This window comes from Protopterus annectens, chromosome 5.part0, assembly GCF_019279795.1.
Source record: "Protopterus annectens isolate FY-2018-M chromosome 5.part0, PAN1.0, whole genome shotgun sequence".
Classification (NCBI taxonomy): Eukaryota; Metazoa; Chordata; order Ceratodontiformes; family Protopteridae; genus Protopterus; species Protopterus annectens.
Genome location: NC_056735.1, coordinates 1,413,721,508 through 1,413,747,952, shown reverse-complemented (window position 1 = coordinate 1,413,747,952; position 26,445 = coordinate 1,413,721,508). Strand labels below are relative to the sequence as shown.

Sequence of the window (26,445 nt, the reverse complement as noted above, 5' to 3'; positions counted from 1 at the left end):
ATGTCTGGTATTCTTTGGAATAAAACAGCTACATAAAAATGAGAAAGACCTGCTTATGAACTCATATTTACCAATGGCAACTTTATTACTGAGTCAGTACAATTTTTTTTTTCAAATATTACCTCAAAACTACTGGCATGTACTGATTAAGTTTAGCAATGTGAAAGCTGATCCAGTTGATGTATTTACCACTATGTACATGTGTTCATTATACAGCACAACTGACCACAATGATGACCTCTGAGGTGTGTAAAGACTCCAATGTTCCTATATGAATATGCTTGTGTCCTTTAAAGGTTGTTTGCTTGTTTTAGCAGAACTGATCCTTAGAAACAATACATTTTGCTTTGAGTGCAGCTATTTTCAGCAGGTACGAGGAATAACCATTAGCACCCCCATGGCTCCCTCTTATGTTTGTGCCTATTTTTCTTACAAAGAGTAATTATTGTTATCTGGTCTAGACCTTTGTAACAATGTAAATATTTTGAGCATTACATAAGCAATGGCTTAATGACTGTATATGGAGATGATGAGTATATATTTGTGATGCAAATTATGATGTAAATTACTACAGGGCACCTTTAAAGACTGACATTCAAATTAATATGGAAACATTAACTTTTTAGATATATGTCTATTCAAAGGCTGCTTATCTAATAAGTTAAAAAGTTGCCTAGTTGGAAAATGAATGTCTTCCAATAATTTATTACACTTTAGAAACAATCATCCACACAGGTACAAAGGCAACATTCTACAAGATCAGTTCATCTGGGCTAGCAAGAAACCCACAGTTCCAGATCAGCAAATTCAGTCAAGCCACAATTGTACTGTGTTCTTTATTACACACCAACTGCTAAAACAGCAGAAAACATCATAAGAAAGAACTGGCACATTTTATTGTCAAACTTACACATACATTCAAAACTTAAAGAAATGCCCCTGTTTACATAAAATAATTCAAGGAATGCAAGGGAAATTGTAGAGTGTAATAATGCAGTTAGTGAGGAACCATAGGATACTTAAAAGTGTCATCATTATAAGTATTGCGAATTTAATTAAGAGTGCAGATTTTTTTTTAATCCTACGACCTTTAGAAATATTTTTAGCTTTAACGGTTAAATGTACAACTAAAGGATTGGTACAAGTTGTAATATGTCATTCTTTGAAATTTTATGTTGGTTAAATGAAAAGAGAATTACAGGTTTGTATTAAGATTCATATGATATTAGTAATTGCAGCGGTAGCATTGTTGCCTCACAGCAAGAGGTTCTCCCGTTCGATTCTTGGCAGGAGTGCGGGGAGTGCCTTCTGTGTGGAGTCTGTATGTCCTCCCCGTGGTTGGGTGGGCGTTCGAAAGATATGCGTAAATGGGCATGCCTTCGTTGAAGGTTGGACGTCGAGCTGGCACCTCGGCGTTTGTGAAAATCTACTGCCAATCATTAGCGGATCGGAGCTCCGCTGTGGCGACCCCTAACTGGGAAAAGCTGAAAGACAACAACAAGTATGGACAGTGAAACTAATTTTCTCTGTCAAAGCATGCCAAAGAAGTTGATCATGTGACTAAACTCAAGTTTTCAGTGATGCACATTGTTACAACCACGTATTAGGAGTGACAATTATAGGCACAACTATTCAGTAAATCAAAATGGGAAGTTGAGTTGGGTTGTAATGGTTATCACACAATCTATACTCAAAGATATTAAACATTTTTAAAACAGATAGCTTTGTAGTTACACTTATTTACAATGTTTTAGTATGTTTTATTATGTACAATCTGCTTAAATGTGAATATTGTGTTTTAGAACTGTGCACTGTTTTACATAAAAGGAAGTTTAATATTTCAAAACAGTTAAATAAGGCAAGGTTAAGGAGAGACTGTATTGTATGAAGTCTTATCAGTGCTATTTTTAAGAACTTATAATAATGTAGTTAATAGGTCTTTTAGATGTTGCAAACACCACTGACTGTGTGCAAGTACTCTTCAATTAGTTTTCAGAAGAAGTATACTGTGTGAGCGTAAGAAAATGTCGAAACCTAGCAGTAATTTTTTTCAATAAACACAATTAGGTACTGAAGTTGTTTAAAGCATTTTTTTTTTGTTCTGGCTATAGAGTGCCATTTGTTTTGTCTTTTAATTTCTTCACAAAGTTTAACTTAACAACTCCTCCAGGGCTCAACTTACTCAAGTCAATTATTCAGGAGCACAACCTAATGAGAAATTTAAGAGTTTTTTGCGCTTGGCAATTCCTACAGGAGGGGCAAGCCACCCATTCCTGTAAACCTATATATACCAACTCTATTGATGCATAAGCATGAAGAAAAGAACAAATTAGAAAAAAAAAAAAAGGAATCACTACTAGTTCACACTGTGACATCACACCAGCAGTGACTTCCTATGAAAAACAGAGTGGGGAGCTCCACATTACAGCAATGAACTCGCTGAGTTACTAAGTTCTGATCAAGACAAACTTAATAGTTTCTACTTGGTTGATGAACAGTTTGAAACATCTATTGCAATGGTGAATTTATCAAACAGTTGTACTACTTTCATTATAGGTGTCACTTGTATGGTAACATTCATGACAGATGGGAAGACTACTTAAAACACTTGGAATCCTGCCATTTATTTGGGATTGATGCTAAGCTAACAGACATAACTCTGGGCCTCACTACTTATTCCCTATTTCTATATGGGGACAACCAGTGATTCTTTCCACTCCCTAGGTATAATCCCCTCGCTAACCAAGTAACAAGTTGAATTTTTTTATAATGGATATGCTAATTCTTCTTTTGATGTGTGCATTATTACATCTGAAATGTTATCCGAACCTGTGCTGCAAGATAACATTTTTTTTAACAGAAAATGATATACTGTTGAGATTCGTAGGGTTTAGTGATACCAACAAAGTACTATTTTTTTACTGGGTTTTTTTCCCTCCTGCCATCTGTTGATCATCAGCCCCTTCCCAATCAATGGACCCATTCTTTCTCTATTACTGGAGTAACAGTTGGCTAGGACAGACCATCATTTATGTAGCCATTGGGGGTAGTTTGTTTTTTTCGTGCGTGTGTTCTGTCCTCCTGCATGCACTTGGCAAAGCCCCGGGTGGGGATGGGGGGATGAGTCATGCAATGGGCTCACTGTGGAGGCTGTCTGCTTACTTTCACAAGGTGCATTCCTTCCAATCAGACCTGACCCTCCCCAGGAAGCACTAGCAGAGGTTTCTAAAGGCAATGGCATTGAAATTGCACTGACTCAGTGTACCCCCAAGTGCAGGCAACTCTCTCCACTTCCTGGGTCAGATGAGTATATCACGACCCTTTTCCTCCTTCCCCTTTCTGCCTTTCTCTTCTAGTGCCAGGATCGCTAATTGAACCCTAGCTCACTTGCTGCACCTCTTTCTGCCATGGAGCCATGCTACAAAGCAGTCATTTAAAGCATTTACCATTTCTACAGGTTCACTTTGTCAGACCTTATTAACCTCTAATGGATTTGGATATGATAGTCGAGAATTTATATACTTATAGGATACCATTTTATTAAATGCAACACTGTTTTCAAAGCCCACCTTTTTCTTTTATATGCATAACTTGGAAACCTCTTGTAAACGGTCCACACATGTATTTTCTCATTATGTAGTACCTTAACTTCCTGTCCATTACTGTTATCTACTGCAATAGGTACTTGTTCTGGAGGGGGGGTGTACCCTTCCAGATCTCCTATTTAATTTTGTGTCTGTCTCTTGATCCTTCCTTTGTTACAATTCACAATTCTAATGATGACTCATTTCTTGTCTTACCTCTGTTGCTATATGTTAAATGCAATATTTATCTGGTATTCATAAATTAATGATTTATTCACTCTAGCATTAATAGCCACATTCAGAGTAGATACATCTATTTATTATTAGTATCTACACCTAAACTCTGAGAAACTGCAGTAGAAGTCACTGATGGAATGTCACTTATTTCTTTTGGAAAACTCTACTTATGTATTACTGTTACCACACTTAAAACTCCAGAGGGTATACAACATCCATGTGGGTTCCAATCCCAGGTCTCCAAGACAATGTAGGCTTTACTCCCAGACCTCTAATAGTGATGGTAAAAACTTTGAACCACAACTTGCTGCCACTTGTCAATAACTGTGTGGGAACCACAGGTCATAACAGTGGCTCAGAGCACTACACTTATAAGACTAACAGCTTTCACTAATAAAAACATCAAAAAAAAACTTCTGAAGTTTCAGATCTTTCCAAAAGTTCACAATTTTTACTTGTGTAGAAAAGCACTTTCATCAACAGACTTCATTAGCTCACATGAACAAAACTGTCTTCATCAGTTTACATGAACAAAAAGTGTTTCTGCACTTCTTATAGGGAACCACAATATAATGACCAAAAAATCTTGGCCCACTTTATTTAAAATTAACTTCTTCAGAAACTACCTCCATTTAAAATCTACACCATTTAAATACTCCAGAATTTGACCTGCCAGTACTTGAAAATAAATCAGCTGTCTAAAATCAGTCACATGACTAAAAACAAATGAAAATTAAAAACACAATGCATATTACTGTAATAATAACCAAATGAAACCTAACCCATTAAAGGGTGCATCGTGTTGGATGTAACTAAATAACTTTATAGTTTAACAAACATTTAATACTTATAGTTTCATTGAGCCCAGGGGGTTGATCGGCTTTTAACTTTACTTGCCATGTCCATTCTCGGGTCTCTAAATAATCATTGCAACCATAAGTAACCTACTCAAGATTAAAACAAAACAAAAAAAAAATTAAATTTTCTGTAGTTTGTACACTGAAGGCTGTGTTTAGCTAATGCATTGTTCAAATCACCATACTTAATTGCCTTAACATGCTCTCTGATTCATATGTGTAATTCTCTAATACTTTTACCCATGTAAAAATGTGTACACGAACAGCATGTTGCTAAATACGCTATGTTGGCACTTCTACAATTAAATTATCCTACAGCTGAAACACTGTATTTAAATGGTGAAAATAAACAGTACTAACATTATTAATAAAACACTATTTACAAGAAGTACAGCATAATGTACCTACTTTAAAACACAGCATATTAATATCTCTACTAATATCAAATTCTAGTAATTTTTTGATGTTGAAAGCTTTTTTGTATATAAATTTCAGAAACTTCCCAACAGCTTTGACTACGTCAGAGTTACCCTACATGATTTCCCAATTGTTAACAATGATATTTTTGACTTGTGACAATCAGCGGCCATAGTTATGGGGTAGGCCAAGGTTTTGTAATTCACACCAGAAATAATTTTGTCTTTAGGAAGAACACCCTACAAAATAATAGATGAAAACTTATCATATCTTTATGAAATGATGGAATCTATTTTATGTAACTCTACCAAAGGATATTCTTTCAATAAGAACAATTTTTAATGTAATCAATTTCTTTTAAAAATATGTTTTCATCACTAATCAAACAACTAGCTCTAATAATTTGTCCCCAAAGATATTACATTTTATAAATTTAGGGTGACTGCTTCAAAAGTGAAGGTAACTATTTCTGAAAGTATTTTTCCTATAAACTGAACTATCAAAAGATTTGTTTTCTAAATCCAACTTAGTTATTACATCTAAAAAATTAACAGTATTGCCAATACCACTTATAGTAAAATGTAAGCATGGAACAGTCTTATTTATTTATAAACAAATTCTTGAAAGCCATCTACACTGCTGCTCCAAATAAAAAATCAAATCATCAATGAAACGTTGATAATAACTAACATAAAAAAAATGACATTTTAGTTAACACATTGAGTTCCCACCAACAAAGCACTAGGTTGGCAAAAGCATATGGCAACTTTTGCACCCATGGCCACCCCATGAAACCTGTTGGTAAATAGCTTTTTGAAACCGAAAAAAAATATTTTTTAACACCATTTCTGTTAAAATCCTTGTCAAAGTAACTTTGACACTGTCCCAATCACAAACTTTAGCAAGATAACACTTTACATATTCAATGCCTTCGGTTTGATCTGTACTAGTATACAAAGCAGTTATATTAACAGTCCCTATTAGGGTTTCATTCCCTTTTTAAAATATATTCTTTAAGGGAAGTGAAAAAATTCAAGAGCCCGTAAATAATAACTACTTTTCTCCAAAAGGGGACTAAGAATTTGGTCTAAATAACTAGAAATAGTAACCGTTTTGTGTTTCGGACAAGAAACTATAGGTCAGATTTAATTTGTACACCCCTCATTTTGTTCTCTGTTGTCTATTAGTACTTTAGTTTTTTCTGTTTCTAGAAACAGTAACATGACTTTTTACCTCAGATTAAATGTCTGCACCTGAAAATGCAGAGGAACTTCAAGTCTTAACTGTAAGGTTCTCAAAATCTATTTTCTTAAGAGATTTAACTGCTGTTCTATGTCTTCAGTATCATAACGTCCTGCTATGCCTTCCCATGTAAGCATGTGTGCCCCCACTCCTGTACCATGAAAGGCTACTATGCAGACTCATATATCCAAGCTTATATGCTGCATGCTATGCACCTGTCCCTCCTGCAGATGCCAAAACAGGTCAGACTGCCTCCTTCCACAGAGAGCTTAGGTTGACACTTCCCCCTCCCTCTTTGCCTCTTCTAGAACCCAAATAGTTAGCTGATTCCAGACTGCTTGCATTACAATCAGGACTTTATCCCACTGCACCAGAGAGAAAACTACAGAAAATCTGTTCTAACAGTAGTTTATCTAGTTTTCCTCACTTAAAGCAGACACAAAGTCAATTAGTTACTGTAGTTTATGGGGCTAGTTAGGTAGTACCTCAGCTGCCTATGCACATCTCATAACATGCTTATTCCTTCATTTGAGGTTTACAGAAAAGACCAGAAGCTAAGTAGCTTGTTTTAGGACAATTTCAGACATACCTTCAGTAAAAAGGAGAGGTGTGTCCTTACAGATACCCTCTTCTTGTGAAAGGTATTGTAAAATTCAACTGTCATGAGAGCTTGCAGCTCAGAAATTATAAGGTTAGTTTTTCAATTACAAAGTTTGGGGTCCCATAATAGACTGGTTTCCTAGAAGACCTCAAGTCTAGAATCACTTTTTGAAATAACCTAACTGCTGAGAAAGCAGTAAATGGTGGCTCTGTGGGAAGGCAAGATGTAATAGTAGACAGATGATCTTAGTTGAGGCATATATTAGTCTCTTAGTATACACTGAAGACTCGTAGATAAAGACTCATTTGGGCTAGATCTGTGAACATGTACCAAAAAGAGAATCTGTTATACCTAGTCAAATAAGATTTTCTGGTAGCAGGTCTGTGGGCTTTGTACAAAACTAATAATACTTCAGGTGGGAACCTGTCCAAATGGGTGATTAGGGTCCTATCCACAAGGCAGTTGATATGAGATTTCTGAGGTTTGGATGAAACAATATGTCCCCTCATGGGTCAGCAGGTTGTAAATGGTCAGCAGTATGAGTGATTCCTCATCTTCAAAAGGAGTGAAAATCCAGGTGTCTTAGCCAGTAGGGGTTATGACTATCAAGCATGTCCTGCCCTCACTTGTTTCATCAGAAGCTTTGTGAAGAAAGGAAAAGGCATACATTACAGCTACAAGAAGACGTCTGTTGTCCAGACAGTTTACAAAGGACACCATGAATAAAATTTCTGCTAACAGTAATGCAGAGGAACTTCAAGCTTTTTTTTTTCCTGTGGGGTTTCCCACAGAAAAGTAACCTTGCATACATTTTTTATGTCCAATCTTCACTTGGCATTGTGGGAGGATCTTCCTTAGTGGTCTAGTAATGCATTCCCCACGGAGGGGATGTAAAAGGTATGCAGAATGTTTGCTTAGTAGCTTCCAAGCAATCATGGTTAGACTGCAAAGTTCGAAACATTGTGTATCCTCTTGCTTGTTTATGTACAACATAAATATGGTGTTGTCTGTGATTACTTTCAGAATACATGGGTTCTGCTCCTTGTTGCAGACTTGTATGGCGTAGCTCAATGTCAATATCTCTTTACTGCTGATGTATCTGGTTCTGATTCTGCCAACCCAAATCTGCTGGACCTTTATGGGCCCCATGTATGTTCCCCATGTCAGGTCTAATGAGCCCACAGTTAGGATTTGGGTGTCTTGGGGAGGGACAAATGGCATTTCTTGGTTGTGCAGGAAGTGCTCTGCCCATCAATATATCTTTTTTTGAATAGCAAGGATGACCAGTAGTATCTGCCCCATGAAATGCTGGTGTTGGTGCCACAAGTCATCACCAGCTCTTTCCTATATGTATTTTGGCTAGAGGGACTATAACAACTAAGGCTGACATACAGTTACTGCCTGGCATTTCTTGGTTGTGCAGGAAGTGCTCTGCCCATCAATATATCTTTTTTTGAATAGCAAGGATGACCAGTAGTATCTGCCCCATGAAATGCTGGTGTTGGTGCCACAAGTCATCACCAGCTCTTTCCTATATGTATTTTGGCTAGAGGGACTATAACAACTAAGGCTGACATACAGTTACTGCCTTGTAAGCTCTTATGGCTGTTGATCGAGAAAGATCTCATACTGCTTTCCATGGAAAGGCATCTTCACTAGTTGCTCTGTAATTAGGAAGATTAATTTAATGACTATTATAACTTTTCATAGATAAATTAGTATTGAAATATACAGTTATTACTGAGTAATCTGAGTAAGATGTAACATTTCTTAGAGTATCAGTGACTTGTAGAGAGAAATATGGAGGCCTTTACTGTGAAGAAATGAGTCAATATTACTATCCTTGTGGAGCAGCAGAGGTGTCTCAGACAATAGCTTTAGAGACAATATAAAAGATAATACAACATTACCAAAATGTGTTGTGACTTTGGAAGTGAGTGAAGGCGAGACTATAGTACATACCTCTCAACCATACCAAATTCCTCGATATTTACTGGTTTTGAGGTCAAAATAATGGGGTGCCACGAATTCCCGAGTAGCCCTTTTAATTTCTTAATTTCCCATTTTTTTTTGCTCTATTTTTGTTGAGGCTATCACATGCAGGGGTGTGCATGATGACATCAGCTTCGTGAGAAGATTGCCAGCCTATCGGAATTCAGCTGAGGGCTTGAGGAGGTGTGTACTACTTTTTGTGTTTATCTTTACAGCAACGTTCAGGCAAGCTGTTCGTGGTTGCTACATACTAAGTGCACTTAGTGTAGCAGTTGTTGGACTCGGACGGTCTGTCAATCATGAGGAAAATAAATCACCACCAGTCACAGTTCTTCCCCTGGCTAGGTAAAAGAAAGAAAAAAAAGAAATGCAATGTACAATGCTTCATGACTGTAGTGTGTCTGTGTTTTACTGCTCTGTTTTTTTTTTTCTTCCTGAAGTTGAGAGAGAGCCTGAGAAAGCTATAATATATGACTGTTGAGCGTAAATTACAAATTGAAAACCCAGTTTGTGAAACTTGACGAACTATTTTGCACATTCTTGGTTGGTGCTTTCTGTACTTTGTACACACTTGTCTTTCTTGGCTGGTGGTAGTACTGTTGCTGTTAGTTATGTACGTTATGAGGTGGGCTGAGTGCAAGAATGTCGGGTTAAGAATAGACTTAAATTATCTCCCTTCACACCACATTGCATTTTTCAGGTACGAGCAGTGCATACCTCTCAAATGTACCTCAATATGAGGACCTTTTCTAATACTGAGTGGTAAAAAGCTCACATTGAAAGGGTCTGTCACACATTCATTCCTAAGAACTCTGTTCATTAATATTAAGGCTAAATAATGCTGAATCATATTAAATAATCAAAAGAATATTTTCTTAGTTTAAAGTAACACATTTTAACCATCAAATGAGGTTCCAAGTTGAAGTTCTTAGAAAGCTCTTGGTACTATTCCACATTTTGGCCATTTGTTCCACATTTAGGATGTGGAAGGTTGAGTGCTATGGAACAGTGTACTTCATACTTTCAGTTACTAAGTAAAACTGTGTATTGTATACATTTGGTGAACAAAGCCAGCCTGAACAGTGTAAGCAGAATATCCCAGAATGAAGAGCTGAGCTTCTTAAAAGTCCATGCATCTCCAAAAGCCAAGGCAGTTTTGTTCCAGTTTCCCAAAATTCTCAATGCGCAAGGAAAGCTACTTCAGCTCTCATATGTTTCCCAGTCATTTGCAATCATGGACTTGGTCCTTTCTTTCTCTACTTGAACTGCCAGGACAGCCCTCTCTTCATATTTTCAACTGTCTGTGATGCGATTATGTTACAATTTAATTTATTCATTCATAGATAGTGCTATAAGTTTCCCTGCAGACTTTCGGAGTTAGGCTTGCTTGAAGCGAGGGATGGAGGGATCGCTGGGGGAAATGTTTCATTTTGGTGCTTTGTGCATACTTGTTAACTACTGAAGGGATGGGTCCCTGGGGGAAATGCTTAACTTTGGTGCTGTGTGCATAGCTTTGTGCATACTTGGAAACTACTGAGGGGATGCGTTGCTGGGGGAAATGTTTCATTTTGGTGCTTTGAGCATACTTGGAAACTACTGAGAGGATGGTTCGCTGGGGGAAATGTTTAATTTTGGTGCTTTATGCATACTCAGAAACTACTGAGGAGATGGGTCACTGTAGGAAATGTTTCATTTTGGTGCTTTGTGCATCCTTGGAAACTACTGAGAGGATGGGTCGCTGGGGGAAATGTTTCATTTTGGTGCTTTGAGCATACTTGGAAACTACTGAGAGGATGGGTCGCTGGGGGAAATGTTTCATTTTGGTGCTTTATGCATACTCAGAAACTACTGAGGAGATGGGTCACTGGGGGAAATATTTCACTTTGGTGCTTTTTGCATACTTGGAAACTACTGAGGGGATTGGTCGCTGTGGGAAATATTTCATTTTGGTGCTTTGTGCATAGTCACTGACTATTTCTGTGCCTTTGTTTGGTCCCCCATTATTTATGGCTTTCTCTGAATTTCTTGCTTTAAGAGATTAAGAAGTATGGTTAGAGGTCAGACCTTATTTAATTTGTATTTATTTAGATCTTATACCAGTAAGTGTAGTAGTGGTTATAATTCATTTGATTGTAATGTTTACACAAATTGTTTTTATTTTAATTTTATGTGTTGTGAACTAGTAGTATTTAATTTTATTTTTATATAAGAGAATTGTATTTTAGTTTTATACAAGTTCAGAGTTTTATACAAGTTCAGTTGTTAATATAAATAAAACAGTTTTGTTCTGGTTATATTTTGTGTTATTCAATATTAATGTAGAAGGGTGAAACATAGTTAATTTTATTTTTATAAAAGAAAATTGCATTTTAGTTTTACACAAGTTCAAAGTTTGATACAAGTTTAAAATTAATATAAATAAAACAATATTGTTCTGTTTATTTTGTGTTTCATGATCATATTTTGTCTGTTCTTCAGTTTGCTTTTAAAAGTTGGTATCCTATAATTCCATTGGAGTAGGTGGGGTTACACAATTATGTATGCAAATTTTATGCTAATCATTGTACAAATTTTTGCTAGTTCTACTTATTTTTCATGAGCCTTTGTCCAGATTTTTGATAATTCCAGGTTGAGAGGTATGCTGTAGTATCATACGATCAAGCAAACATCATTTTGTCTTTGCAATTTTGCTTCAGCTGGAGTTGGCAGTGCCTGTTGCTAAACTCGTTGTGTTGGAATATAAGGCCTGAAGAAGGAATCTGTGCTTGACTGGAGTACCAGAGAAGGCAGAAGGTTTGGACTGTTTAACTTACTCATAGAAAAGCTGGATGAACTGACTAGGAGCCTAGTATGTTTTGTGAAACAGGAATATGCTTATAAGGCATTTTCATTATATTTAGGTTTGACAGCTTGGTGACCTCAAAATATTTTGGCACATTTTTGATTGTCATGTTTTGTCACAATTGTGGAAGCCTAATAAAGTCTACTGTTGGCAATAAGGAGAATATTTTTACTATGACTTTTATGTTCAAACAATAGAGCTATGTGTTCAGTTGTATGAGACTGTACAAGAGTATAGGCAAAATAATTTTAAATTTCCTTAGGGTTATCTAGCTATATTAAAGGTAATGTTTTTGTTTTCTGAATGCAACTTTGACTATAGACAGGACTACACTGTGTGTCCAATGGGATATTTTGCAGAGTCTAAATTAAATAGAACAGGAACAGAACTGACCAATGACTCAAAGCAGTGTGCTGGAGGTTAAAATATGGAATATATACACTACTGTTTGGATAATTTGAACTTGCTTTGTTATATTAAGCATGAAACAAAAAAAGGTTTTAACATTCTCCAGGTGGAATTTCATTTAGATTGGTAAAGGTGCTTGATAAAGACAGTCCTACAGACTATTTTTTTTTTGTTAAATAACAGTACTGCTTGCAGAAAACTCCATGTGGTCCTCCTCTAGCCAGAATAAGGAATTCTTCTTCTTCTTTCGGCTTTTCCCGCTTAGGGGTCCCCACAGTGGATCACATGTCTGCTCATGATTGGCAGTGGAGTTTTACGGTGTCAAGTTGCGAGCCCGGCGCCCAACCTTCCACAGAAGGCACACACACTCACACCTAGGGTCAATTTAGAGTGCCCAATCCACCTACAGCATGTCTTTGGGATGTGGGAGGAAACCGGAGCACCCAGAGAAAATACACTCGACCACAGGAAGGACATGCAGACTCCACACAGAAGGCACCCCAGCCGAGGATTGAACCAGGGAACCTCTTGCTGTGAGGCGACAATGCTAACCACTGCACCACCGTGGCCGCCCTCTAGCCAGAATACGGAATAAAGGTAGAAAAATCCTTTGCTGGAATCTGTTTATCACAAGCTCAGCTGTTGGTGATCTTTTCCAGGGGTGCTATTAGCCAGAGAAAAGCTCCAGGAAATACAGGAATAAAAAAGTCCAGCAATATGTACATGTCAAAAAATGAAAATAAAAATACAAAAAAAAAAATCTCCAAAATGGTACGTAACTGAATGGGACTAATGGACTGTCTCTTGAATGGAGTGATGCATCAAGAAAGAATTAAAATGTCATCGGCTGTTCTCCTTTTTCTAACAAATGTCTTATTGCTATCAGTGTGTAGAGGGGACCAGCCTGCTACAGGTCAGCCCACAGCTCCGGAAACTACGCCAAATGTGCAGATGTCTACCTGGTGGATAATTTGCAGTTCATGTGAATGACATCACAGCAGTGATCCATATGGTGAGCATCTTCTACTTTACTTCCTCAGCAGTGTCATTCAGCTTATGAGCAGCAATACTCTATCATGACTTGTAGCTCTGATCTCTGATGTAACATTCTCAGAAAAAAAATTGAAATGCCCAGCTTTGGTCCTGGTATCTACATTTGTCGCATAAAGAATTCCACACGTTCTACATATGACCATACAGATATGTCTGTAGCAATTCTCCCTGGGCCTCCGCTGAAAACTGGCTTTGTTCCAAGTTGAACTTTCCCGGTAAACAAATGTTAAACAAATAAAATATGTGTATGTATATATGTGTGTGTGTGTGTGTGTGTGTGTGTGTATATATATATATATAGATATATATAGATACATACATACATACATACACACACACACACACACACACACACACACACACACACACACACACACACACACACACACGTGTGTGTGAGTGTGTAGGGGTGGAATGCATTTTGCAGAGTCCTAATTACCAGCTCTTTGCCAAAAGACAACTATGTTATTGACCTCCTCAATACACAGAGTCTGAAACAGTAAATGTCTGAATTAGTATCTCAGGGGAGGCCAGGGAAATGGGGTGTGCTTAGGTCACAGCAAGGAGTTTTGGCTGAAAGATGTTTAGTGCTTGTCAAGGAAATTAACCCTAAGACTTGAAGGTGGACATCACAGGAGAGGGAATTGGTCTAGTTAAGAAAATAGGCCTTCTGTGTAATGCTGGCAAGTTCATAGGTTCATAGGCTAGTACTAGGCTAACTGCCCTTGTGGGCCATTTTAAGCCTAGCCAGTTACCCTATGTGAGAATCAAACACTGCACCTTGTGTTTCCAAGGTAAACACCTTAACCATTATACCATCCTACCATCTTTGAAGATGGAGTCTCTAGATTTGGAAGACAGGTAATGAAAGGCAATCACCAAAGCAGAGGCCTGGGTGTGGGAAGAATTTTGCAAGGCCATGAAGAATGATTTTTGATTGCTTGAAAGATCTTCTAGTAAATCATCCAGCTACTCAGGATGGGTGGGTGGGTGTGTGGGTGGGGTACGGCCCAGGCTGTTCTCAGTAACAGTGGAAGTGACCTCAACTGGAGACACTGTCAAGAGGAAGAATGAGTACTTTGAGGAGCTGTTAAATGCAGCAGACATGCTCTACTCTAGGGAGGTAGCACAAGTAAGACTGGGTTAATTTTTGCAGAAATGTCATTGCAGTACTTGAATACCTCTGCCTTGGCAAAGCTGAGGAAATGAATGAGATTAAACTGTAAATGCCGAAGGCCATGGATATTGCTCAGGTGTTGTGATTAACTTGCCTTCTCAGTGCTGTTTACAGAATAGACACAGTACCTCTGGACTGTCAATTTAGGGCAGTGGTCCATTTTCAAGTAGGGGACTGGATGGTGAGTTACAGTTCAAGAAGGATCACATTCCTCAGTCTTCCTGAGAAAACATATGCCACCATGTTTAGAAAGGAGGCCCTGTCCAAACAAACCTTGACCCAAGAAAAGCAATGTGGATACCTTCCTTGCAATACAACAGTGGATCAACACTATGTCCCTGCACAGATATTAGAGAGTGGGAACCTGCTAATCCTGTCTAAATGTGATTTGTGTACATGAAGAAGGCATATGACTGCATACTTCAGCAGGTGTTTGTAGCGGGGGCATATAACAGCATGGAGGTCCAGGGTCAGTGTTATTTGTCTTTTAGTATATGTACTTGCAGAGCAAGAATTTTGATTGCATTCTGGGCATTAAGTCCAAGACATTCAAGATGGGTAAAGAACTTTAGTATATATACTTGCAGAGCAAGAATTTTGATTGCATTCTGGGCATTAAGTCCAAGACATTCAAGATGGGTAAAGAACTCTACTAAGAATGTGTCTTGTCTCCCATCATACTTGTGATTTTCATGGACCAGATACCAAAGTGAGGCCTTGATCTGGAGTGTACACTGTTTGGGGATGTGAGAGCTGCATCTCTGTTTCTGGTATATAATGCTGTCCTCTAAACATCAAGTGGCTGCGATCTACAGAATGCACTAAGGTGGTTCACTGCTGTAAGCAAAGTGGATGATAAGAATTAATATCTCCAAACCAGAGGTCATGCCTCTTTCCTGGAGGAGAGTGATTTGCTCACTACAGGGAAAGCAGTTTAAGTGAAGATGTTTAAGCAACTTTTTTTTTTTCCCCAAGAGTGTGGGTTCAGGGTAGATGGACCAAATGATATGTGGAATGGTAGTGGTGCTACAGGCATTGTACAAGACCAGTTTACTAGTTAATATACATCCCACTCTTCACTTATAGACAACAGCTTTGAGTAGTGACCAAAAGGATTAAGATTATACACACAAGCTGTAGAAATAAAGCTCTTCTGCAGAATTGTATGTTCATGCTTCTTGGCAATCCAGGGGGATCTTGCAGTAGAACCACTGCTCCACTGGATTAGAAGGTGCTAGTTGAGGTGGTTCAGTTACCTAGGGAGGATATCCACTGTTACCTCCTGCGAGGAGGCTCTAGGACAGGCACAAGACAAGCCAGAAAGATTATATTTTTAAATGGCCTGGGAACACTTAAGACAGACACAAGACAAGCCAGAAAGTTTACATTTTTTAAATGGCCTGGGAACACTTAGGGGCAAACTAGGATAAGGTCAAACTCTAACCTCTTGGGAGGGGGTTGGGGGTGGCGTAATAGTTAAGGTGTTTGCCTTGCAAACACAAGGTGCAGGGTTTGAGTCTCACAAGGGATAATTGGCTAGGCTTAAAATGGCTTGCAAGGGCAGTTAGCTTAATCCTAATCTATGACCCTATGAACCTATAACTGGGACTGAGAAGTCTGTTCTATTCTGCTCATCTTACTACTATCCCAACCCTTGCCAGGACAGGTGGCTTAGAAAAAATATGGATGGATGGGTGTATGGGTGCCCCAAAGACTTCTGAATTACCATGACCTGCATAACATTTCTACAAAGATGAAATGTTAATTGTGTGGGGAATTAGGCAAGAAATATTTGTAGTTCAATATATGAAAATACATAGGAACATTCCATCATTTTGCATCATTGGATTTTTAACAAGTGTTTGATTACTTCTACATCTTATGCTGTGCTATAGATACAAAAACAAAACATTTCCACAGTCATTTTAAAATTGCACTACATTACACGGTTTCACTTCACTTGCAATACTAACTATATCAGTTTGCTAGCACATGCAAAGGCACTCAAGACTGACTACACAACATTACAGAGATAAGTAGTTTTAAATTAATATGATCATTGCCCCCTTACTTATTAAATGAGAAGGTACCACAAGTCATAATCTACTGTATTTATTTACTTATTTTATTTTATTTTGCTTTTGTTTACCGGTTTTGTCTAACTGGGTTTATTTAAAAATCCCTTTTCAGTAGAGGCCGAAGGATAAATGCCCAGTATATTACAAACATGTTTAAACATACATTCAGTAATATGCATGAACAGACATTAGATAATACACATTAACAGTTACACATAAATTTGTTGATTAGATTATATTCATATGAAAGTATGGCTGCTATTACAGTACAAAACATACTTATGCAACAGCAGATGTTGAACAGTGAGCATTTGAAGAGGTGTATGTGGGTTTGTCAGACAGATAATAGATCACATGATTAGTGTTTAGAAATTCAAAGAAACTGAAATGAGGGAAAGAACTAGCTATGTCATATGACTCATGAGAAGTCCTTACCTGTCTCTTGTACTCAGCAATAGGGTCATAAATGTTCCAGCCATTTTCAGAAAACACTTCTCTGTATTCATATGCAAAGACTGGCTGAAAGGAAATGAAAACAAAAACAATCAAAAGGCATAATCTTAAGCTATTGTAAATTTTAAATCCTTTTAAAAGAATACCAACATAGGAATTCAAAGTAGGTAAACAAAAATAAACTATTTATTTATATTTATTTATTGACATTTGTTGACCAGGAAAGTCCACTGGGCCCAACGACCCATTTTCAGCGGAGGTCTGGGGAGAAAAGCTCCATAGAATCACAGAAAGTTTTACTTAACATCACCTTAACTTTGACAGTCAAGAAAGATTTTACATAATACAAACTGAAATAGACATACAAGACAAATGCATATTATAGAGGTATACAATACAAGAAAATAAACCCAGTGTGTTAAATTTTTAGTAATTCTGTTTGCATATTCTCATAAGTAAGAATACTGTTCAATCAATTCTGTTTATTCAGCCACAAAAATAATGAAAGCAAGAGAGAGTGGATACGAAGACAGATAATGTAAATTGCAACTATATTAAGTTAGTAAAAGTATTTGTAGTGTATAGTGGCCAAAATATTTAAGGTGGTTTAATAATATGACTACAAGAACAGACAAGGTTATTGAGATAGTGTTCTTTTAGTGCAAATTTAAATGTTTTTAGAGTCTAGTTGAGTAATAGAGAGAGGGAGCACATTCCAAAGTTTGGCAATGGCATGTGAATAGAGACATTGTCCCACTCTTATAGCAGGCACCACCCTCACTGGATACTTTAGCATTCCATTAGTAATACCAAGTCATACTCTCATACAAAAGATGTGTGCAGCTGCAGAGTGTCAAAATAGCAAAGCCAATCATCCAGGTGGTGCCAGAACATGTTCTGAGGAAAGTCAAGCACGTTTAAAAAAAGTACAATATAATTAAAATTGTGAATGTCGCAGTTTCTGTACAATGATGCGTTAAATGAAAAAAAATATCTGCTAATATACTTATGTTGTTGCCAAAACTCATAGAATAAAGACAGAGTCTTTACTACAACTTGAAGATATTGCTAAATTTTAAAAGTACATTAGATTGCTTAAGTAAATTAATAAAAATAAGAGCAGGCTGGCTTTGAGAATGCTTGCCTTACTCTTTATGTGATGACTTGTGCATGCACAAGTAACACACTGCTTTATCAGTGCTTGGCAGTAATTGGAATAGATTCATTGGTGTATACTTGGCTAAGGGCCACTAGGGCCTTTATAAGCCTTCCATGCCTCTCAACTGTCCAGATTTTCCCAGAATGTCCAGATTTCTGCCTCATATTTTTGGTTTGTTCCTCATAAAATGTGTGGTTTTCAGCAAACTGTTGAGCACTGAAGTAACTAAATAATGACAGGCATTTTTGTTTCAGACTTCATATCCTTCAAAAAATACATGCTAACACAATATCTTTTAATCTAGCAATTTTCCAAGTTTATAAGAGCAATATTTAAACTTTGTCCCTATTTTGGGGCCTTTGTCCCCTCATTATTTTTGCCTTCATCCAGATTTCTTGTGTTATGAGGTTGAGAGGTATGAAGCTATGTTTTAATGTGCCTTAATGGTTATTCTAAAGGGTGTATGTAAGCTAGGGTCTGACTAAATGGTTGCCTCTGTCCATCAAGGACACAGGCACCAGACCTAGGGTGAATTTTCGATTTCCCATCTACTGGTCCCGGTTATGCTTATAGGATCAGGGAAGGGCTCTACTTCACAATTATGGGAAGTCTACTACAGCATGTCTTGTTTATGTTGTAAGCAAAGTTAAGGTATTGTAGTTCTGATGCTGTTTGTTTTACAGATATGCAAAAGGTCAATCAGAATGTGATCCACGAATGCCTTACATGTCAGGCATTGCTCACCTCTCAGCAGTCTGAAGGAAACACAGCATAGAGACAGGGCTTTGAGGTGACCTATGTAGGACATTATGTTTACTCCTTCTATTCTTTTTGTGAGGAACCTCTGTGGAATTCCAGTTGTTGCATGTGCCTGGTCGGGTACATACCAAAGGGGGTGTTACACTCAGTGGATGAGTCTGATGAGGGTTGAATGCAGGGACATGATGACCTCCCTGGACACTGATGCTGTGCCCTTACTAATAAGCTGCACTATATAGAATGACTTTCTTTCTACCTTAGACACATGTTGGACGAAGGCCAGGTTACTATCTACATGTGTCCCAAATTCCTTGACTACTGGGTCTACTCTTAGGGGTGTTATCAATGAGGCAGCTTCCCAGAGTAGATGACTTCCCAAAAGGTACTATTACCATTTCTTTGCATTGAGTTTCAATCCATGGTTTTGGCACCTGTCATTTGTTTGCATTAGACCTTCCTCTAAAATATTAGTATCTTTGGGGATTCTATGACTACTCCTAGTTTATTTACACCCTTCTGCAAGTTTGGTCAGTCAAAGGCCCTTGACATTGTTCGTGAATTCCGAGAAGCAGATACCAAAAAGGGGTAAAGTTGTAGTCGAAGTTGTTGGCCAGTAGACTTGCTATATCACCTGGCTCCATGAATGTGGCTCCATCTACAACCAATTTGGCAAAATGTTGTGTGGTCTCTTTGAGGTTTCTGGCATACCTAAAGAAGGCCTTATAGTTGTCCTTGGCCTGGGAAGTTATCTTTACCTCAAAATTGGCTTTCTTGGACTTAATTAGCCCTCTTAGAGGTCTATTTAGTTTAATGAGAGACCTTTTATCTTTTTGAGTGTTACTATTCCTAATTTTTAGCTATGACTTTTTCTTTTGTTGTGCAACCTGTTTTTCCACCAGGGTGGTTTTGTTTTAAAGCTTGTTTTGGGCTTACTTCTGGTAGGTACAAGCAGGATCTATACTACCATTAAATGGTTATGCAAAGTTTCTGTGAACAATTCCACATAGCCTACTGTGTTATCTGGGTTTACAGGGCTTGAAGTTTTGAGAGGTTATTGCTTAATAAAAGGTAGTTTGTCTTTGAACAGTTTCTAACTGTTACAATATTTATTGGGGTTAAAGAATTGACTTTATTACAAATGAGACTGTTTTTGTGATCTGACAATAACAGAGAGGACATGACACTAAGCTGGGTGCACCATTTTCCCACATTTGTAAGTAACAGATCCAGTAAGTTTGTACTTTATTGGCTGCATGCACTATCTGATCTAGGGTGTTTGTGTTTACAAACTCCAGGTATCTCTGTGCTTGCAAATTTGGGGTCATGTAGGATTCCTAGTCTATAGAGTAAAGTCCCCCATGAGTAAGGTATTCGGTTGAATGGTGAGTGCCTACAGTACGTCTAAGTATGAGCTATGAGTTTAATGGGACATAGAGGGTGACCTATACTTTGCTAGGATACGGTATTGGACTTAGCGTATGGTAATTTGCATTTAGGGAAACTCTAGCACATCATCCTGTTTAATCGACCTAGAGTTATGCTTGTTATTGATGTAGATTGTGAGACCTCCACCTTTACACCCTGTCAGTGCAGCTGCTGGTTTAAATGTGTGGAAGGCACTGAAGACTTGCACTGATGGGGTACTCTCTGCAGCTTTAAATCATGTCTCAGTAATTGCACAGGTGTCTGCACTGTCCCAGGTGAAGAGATCTCAGAGGAAGTGGAGCTTCTTGTTTAGACTCCTGGCATTGAGCTCTCCACCCATGAAGGCTACTCCCATGAAAGTCTGTAATGTCCAATAAAATTAACACTTAAAATAATTTTGTTGTCATGAATATCAACAATGCCAGTGCAACATAACAGAAAAATTACATTACCAAGTTATTAGATAGTGGAAATGCATATTTCATTAGGTTCTCAAAAATAGATCTTCTGGTGTGGCCTTCTTGCCTATAAGCAAATCTCAGATTCCGAATATCCTGTGAAAGTAAACAAAGATAAAAACATTTTGAGGGGTTTCTTACACAACCTTTTCTTACAGTGTTTGTGGAAGCATTACACAATTTACTGTATTAATACACCATCTTAACTGTTCACTGAAATATCAAAACTACTATAATAAAGACTTAAATACATTCTGTGGCACAAAGCTTCATAACATTTTTCCATATCCACTTATAATATGTCAGTGGATATACTGCAATAAAGTATATATTTTTCTACACAGAAAAGTTGTCTGTAATTTAATTAAAACAACACCCAGATATTAAAACAAGAATGGAAACTAAAATGTTAAAATAATTTTTACTACATTAACCCATTAGCAATAATTCTTAAAATTACCAACAATATATTAGATGTATGGAATGTAGCAGACTTAGCCAATAATGGTACCTTAAGCACAACTCAAGAAATGGACATAAAATGAGGACTCATTAGTGGTGCGTCATCTTTGCAGAATAGCTGCACATAAGCTATTTCCAGTTATTGTAACTGATTCAGCTAGCCTGGATATCATGCACTCATGGATTAGTGATAGGCCCACATTTGTATCTTTTTCAGAATCTTACAGACATACATACTGGATAGTATTTTTACGAAAGGAAGGAGTTGAATACACCTGGCCTTACAAAGATAAGGAATTATGCCTAAAAATATATTCCATTTGTAAAATTAATTTTTTATGCTGTTCAAATTGACTCATAATGCTTACAATAGTCCGACAGTGTTGGTTTCCTGTGGAATTCCTATTTTACTTTTCTGTTCTATATGCAAAGAAGGCCAACTAGACATTAAATACAAAATTTAGGAGTGTGTGGCTATTAATAGAATATGGAAAAAGCTATCTAATAAGTTGAAATAAATATAATGCAGAGATTTTCTCCTATAACCTTCCTGTCTCCTCAATATTCCTGTTATTGGACTGACTAATTCAATATTGACAAGAGCAATGTCATTTTTGCTGAAATTTTGTTACTAAGAACCGGATTGATGTATGTAATATCTCATACAAAGAACAGTCTTAAGTTTTCTGGACATTTACTTCATGCCATTAAAGTTTCCACACATTTCTATTAACATACCCAAAAATAAGGTTACATACAGGATGGGATATGCTTAATATGTTTATCAGACTAAAAGATTAAACAGCACCAACTACAGAGTCATCAATATAACACTATAAAAAAGTAATTTATAAGTATTACTGACACACACATTTTTATGATAGCAGATGACTACTTTATTTAGCTGCTTAGCTCGATGTAATTTTTTTTTCACTTTCATATCTATTAGGTTTTGAAAAATAATAAAAAGTTATTCAAAAATATTTCTACTTCCATTCCCAATGATGTTAATGTTGCTGGTTCATTTCTTTTTGCCATTCATAAACCCATCTCGCATTGCTGTGAAAGATCACAGTTATGTGATGCCTGACATCCTGTCATAAACTAACCTATAAGCATTTTGAATATTTCTGCCACAACCACCCAGCTCTGACACAGAACATATTTAGAAATACAGGAACAAAAGGATATGCAGTCCAGGATAATATGCCTTTGTTCTGTGTTCATTGAAGGGGGCTGACATGCTTCAATTCCATCTCCACCACAGAAGGTCTGGAATTCAGTATCCTGTTGGTGGTACTCCGAATAGTTCAAGCTCAATATTTGGAAAAAGACTGCGGTGCTTGCTGTTATGTGGTTCAGTGATACACCACTTGGTCGAGCATTAGGCTACCAGTATCTTTCACAGGCTTTGCAACTGCCAGTCAGTCCAACATTCATCCCCCAGTGAATGACTTTTGGACTGCTAATCAAACCCTGATCACCATCAGCTAAACCAGATTCCCTTGTTCTCCAAAAGTGGGGTACCACTAAAATACGATTGTAATATTGATCTTATGTTCCTTAAGTTACATGGGATGCAGTAAATCTTTAAAACAATTATGAGAAAACCACTCAACTACTTTGCATCTTTTTCTATCAGCACAGCTTCAGTGTTAGAGGCTCTATCCACCTGTTATCCTACAACACATTAAAAATGGGGAAACTATATCGCAAAATAATATAATGATTTTAATATGTAAAGCTTGGGAACATCTGAAAAGTATTCCTTTTTGATAAGTACTTAACTCTGCTTTCAGTACCTTTCTTCCTTTCACAAACTAAAAACTGCTATATATTAATGAACATAATTTCCACAAAAACAAATAGGGTGTAAAGTACAGTTGAGTAAGCTGCACTTACCATAAGAGTAGATGTTTAAACTTCTCTCAGCCTTAAAGGAGTTACTTATAATTTACCGGCATGTCCAAAGGTCAGTTGCTAGTTTCCTCTCCAGTCCAGCTAGTGAATCTGGGAATCCTGAGGCAGTGTTACAACTGCCTCATGTACACAGACAACCCTCTCCTCCTCCTCCCAACAAGTACTAATATATGCGAGAGATGCAACCATATAGCCAAACTGGAGGCTAAGCTCTCTCAACGCAGTACTGACACAGCCACTCAGGAGGAGAAGGTAACCATACACACCACAAATCCAGTCACACATAGCCCTACCACATCATCAAACCAAACACATAAACACACTAAAACATACTCGGAGGCTCTAAATACACATCTGCCTAAGCAGCAGAGACCTCCAAAGCAGACATCCAAGCAACCTCTACCACAAAACATAAAAAGTGAAACACATACTTCACATAATCAGTGTGCCAAACAGTCACAGCCCTTAAGGCCAAACAACACACCTGATACACTTGAAATAGGTGACTCTATTGTCAGGCACACTGACGTCCCACTCACCAGGCTGAACAAGTAGAAGGTCACGGTGAGCTGCCTGTCTGGCGCCAGGATCCGCCACATAACACAAGCACTCAGGTCACTCCAAAGCAAGAACAAATATGACACTGTCATTGTCCATGCTGGTGTGAATGACCTGAGCCGTACCTCCCTGGACTACATGAAAAGAGACATAGAGGAGCTCTCAGATCATGCAGCCCAGACAGGTATGACCCTGACCTTGAGTAGCATCTTACCCTCACCAAAAATGATGCCACAGTATAAAGAAAAAATGATCAATTTTAACAATTGGCTAAAGTTCTGGTGTCATTCAAAGGGGATCCAGTGTCTGTCAGCCTGGGATGACATGCTCGACAAGCCACGTTGCTTCGCTAGGGACGGCTTGCACCTGTCACCTCTGGGCTTTTGGATACTGGCAAAGGCTCTTGCCACCCCCATAGTGCCTTTTTAGGCAAGGCTCAAAAGACAAACCCACCTCCATAGACAACATAAGGAAAAATAAACTAAGGGTAATGCTACTCAACGCCAGAAGTCTAAACCTCAAAATGCAAGCACTCAAAGCTCTCCTCAGCATGGAGAATATCGATGTCTGTACAGTAACAGAGACCTGGTTCAAGGCTCCCGAGAGCACTCCAGCACTACCAGGCTATACCTCATACCATGCTTTTCGGCCCCAAAACTCAGACTGAACCACAAAAGGAGGGGGAGTATCCATATTCATCAAGGATACCCACACCTCCAGGTTAGTGGCACTGCACGAAACATCGCAAACCATCCATGTGCAACTAACAGTGGGAAAAACTGCCTTTCAGTTTGTAGCCTGCTACAGACCACCATCTCAGACTCTGGAACTGCATGTGGCCTTCCTGAGAACATTGGAGAATATGAAGGTCTCTCCAAATACCTTTATATTGGGTGACTTCAACTACCCAAACATAGACTGGGAGCACTACTCAAGCCCCAACAGCCTAGCCCAGAGGTTCCTAGAATTTATAAACTCAAATGCTATGGAACAACTGGTCACCACGTCTGCAAGACGGGAAAGCATACTGGACCTGATCATCACAAACATGGGGACTCTATGCTCTGCACCAGAGGTACACTCCTCACTGGTAAAATCAGACCACAAATTAATCTCGCTGGACATCCACATCCCGACCCCACCACCACCCCAGAAAACCACAGTAAAAAATTTCTCCAAGGCTAATTTCACACTGCTCAAAACCAAGGTGAATTCACTCAAAGCCCCCGGGCCAGTGGAAACTACAGCCCAGACTGCAGAATCCTTTATAAATGCATTCTATGGACATCTTCAGGAATGCATGGATCATACAATCCCAAATAAAACCAAGATCCAATCCTCCAAAGGCAGGCATCCTGTCTGGTGGACCACCGCCATAAATAAGCTATATAACAAAAGGAGGAAGCTACTGCAGGATAGAGCAAAATCCCTCAATAAGACAGCATCACTGATCAGTACTAGCAAAAGACTATGGTCCCTCATAAAATCTTCCAAGGCCAGCTTTGAGAGAAAAATTGCACAAGGCACTAAAGATAACCACAAGGCCTTCTTTAGTTATGTTAGAAACCTAGGTGGCAACTCCGAGATATGTTCGGAGTTAGTCCAAAATGACAAAAAATACACTGAACCCACAGACATTGCCAACATCCTGGCCGATAGGTTCAGTGCAAATTTCTCCCCCCCTTCCCCTCCAAAAGAGCAAATATCTATCCCAGCAGAGAGTTGTCCCCCTGTCATCTCAGATGCTCAGGTGGGAGCTGCCCTCTCCAAAGCAAAAAACACAGCATCAATGGGACTGGACGGTGTCCCTGGCTGCGTCCTACAGGAGCTCCAAGAAGAGCTAAAACCTCATATTAGGTTACTATTCAATCTCAGCCTTACTACAGGATATGTACCCAAGGAATGGCATACAGCAACAGTGGTCCCACTCTACAAAGGTGGAACCTCAACGGACCCTGGAAACTATCGCCCCATAAGCCTGACTAGCCTGGTCTGCAAAGCTATGGAGCGGATCACCATGGAATTCATAAACAAAGACATTGGGGAATTACAGACGCTAGATCCTACACAATTCAGCTTTGTTAAAGGCAGATCTGGCCTCTTGAACCTGGTAGACTTCTTCGAAACAGTCACCAAGGCCATAGATGAAGGAAAGGTAGTCCACACAGCCTACCTGGATCTCGCAAAAGCCTTTGACACCATACTGGCATCATAGATAAGCTCTCCAGACTAAATATTAACCCCTATGTCATAAGATGGGTTGCAAACTGGCTCAAGGACAGAACCCACATGGTCAGAATTGCGGGAGCCATGTCAGACTCTAAACATGTTACAAGTGGCGTCCCACAGGGCTCAGTCCTGGGACCGCTCTTGTTCGGTATATATTCTTCAGAGGTACAGGCCAACACGGGAGGACTTTGGCTGACCAAGTTCGCAGATGACTGCAAACTGGGTGCCATAATCGACTCTCCAGCTGACACAGGCATCCTCCAAAAGGGTCTCACAGAGACGGACAACTGGTGCCAAAGCCATGGCCTAAAACTAAATGCCAAGAAGTGTATAGTCATCCCCTTTGGGAAAAACAAAGTGCCCACAAACTACCACATAGGCGGAAATCCATTAAGTACGGAGGAAGTAATTAGGGACCTGGGAACCCAAGTTGATAGTAATCTCTCCTTTGACAACCACATTGCCAAAGTGGTTAGAAAGACCTTCTATATAGCCCACCTTATCATGAAAGGGTTCACATCTAGATCAAGGGAG

At 38.5% G+C, this 26,445-nt stretch overlaps 1 protein-coding gene across 1 annotated transcript in view; it reads right to left on the bottom strand.

The window, feature by feature from the left end:
- Window positions 1-26,445, bottom strand: part of MTMR2 (myotubularin related protein 2) — an 853,325-nt gene that overhangs the window by 367,495 nt on the left and 459,385 nt on the right. Inside the window, exons 7-8 of the mRNA XM_044072012.1 lie at window positions 20,737-20,838; window positions 16,924-17,007 (exon numbers count right to left, since the gene is read on the bottom strand). Of these exons, the coding sequence (XP_043927947.1) occupies window positions 16,924-17,007; window positions 20,737-20,838 (186 nt within the window). The remainder of the gene's footprint in view (window positions 1-16,923; window positions 17,008-20,736; window positions 20,839-26,445) is intronic.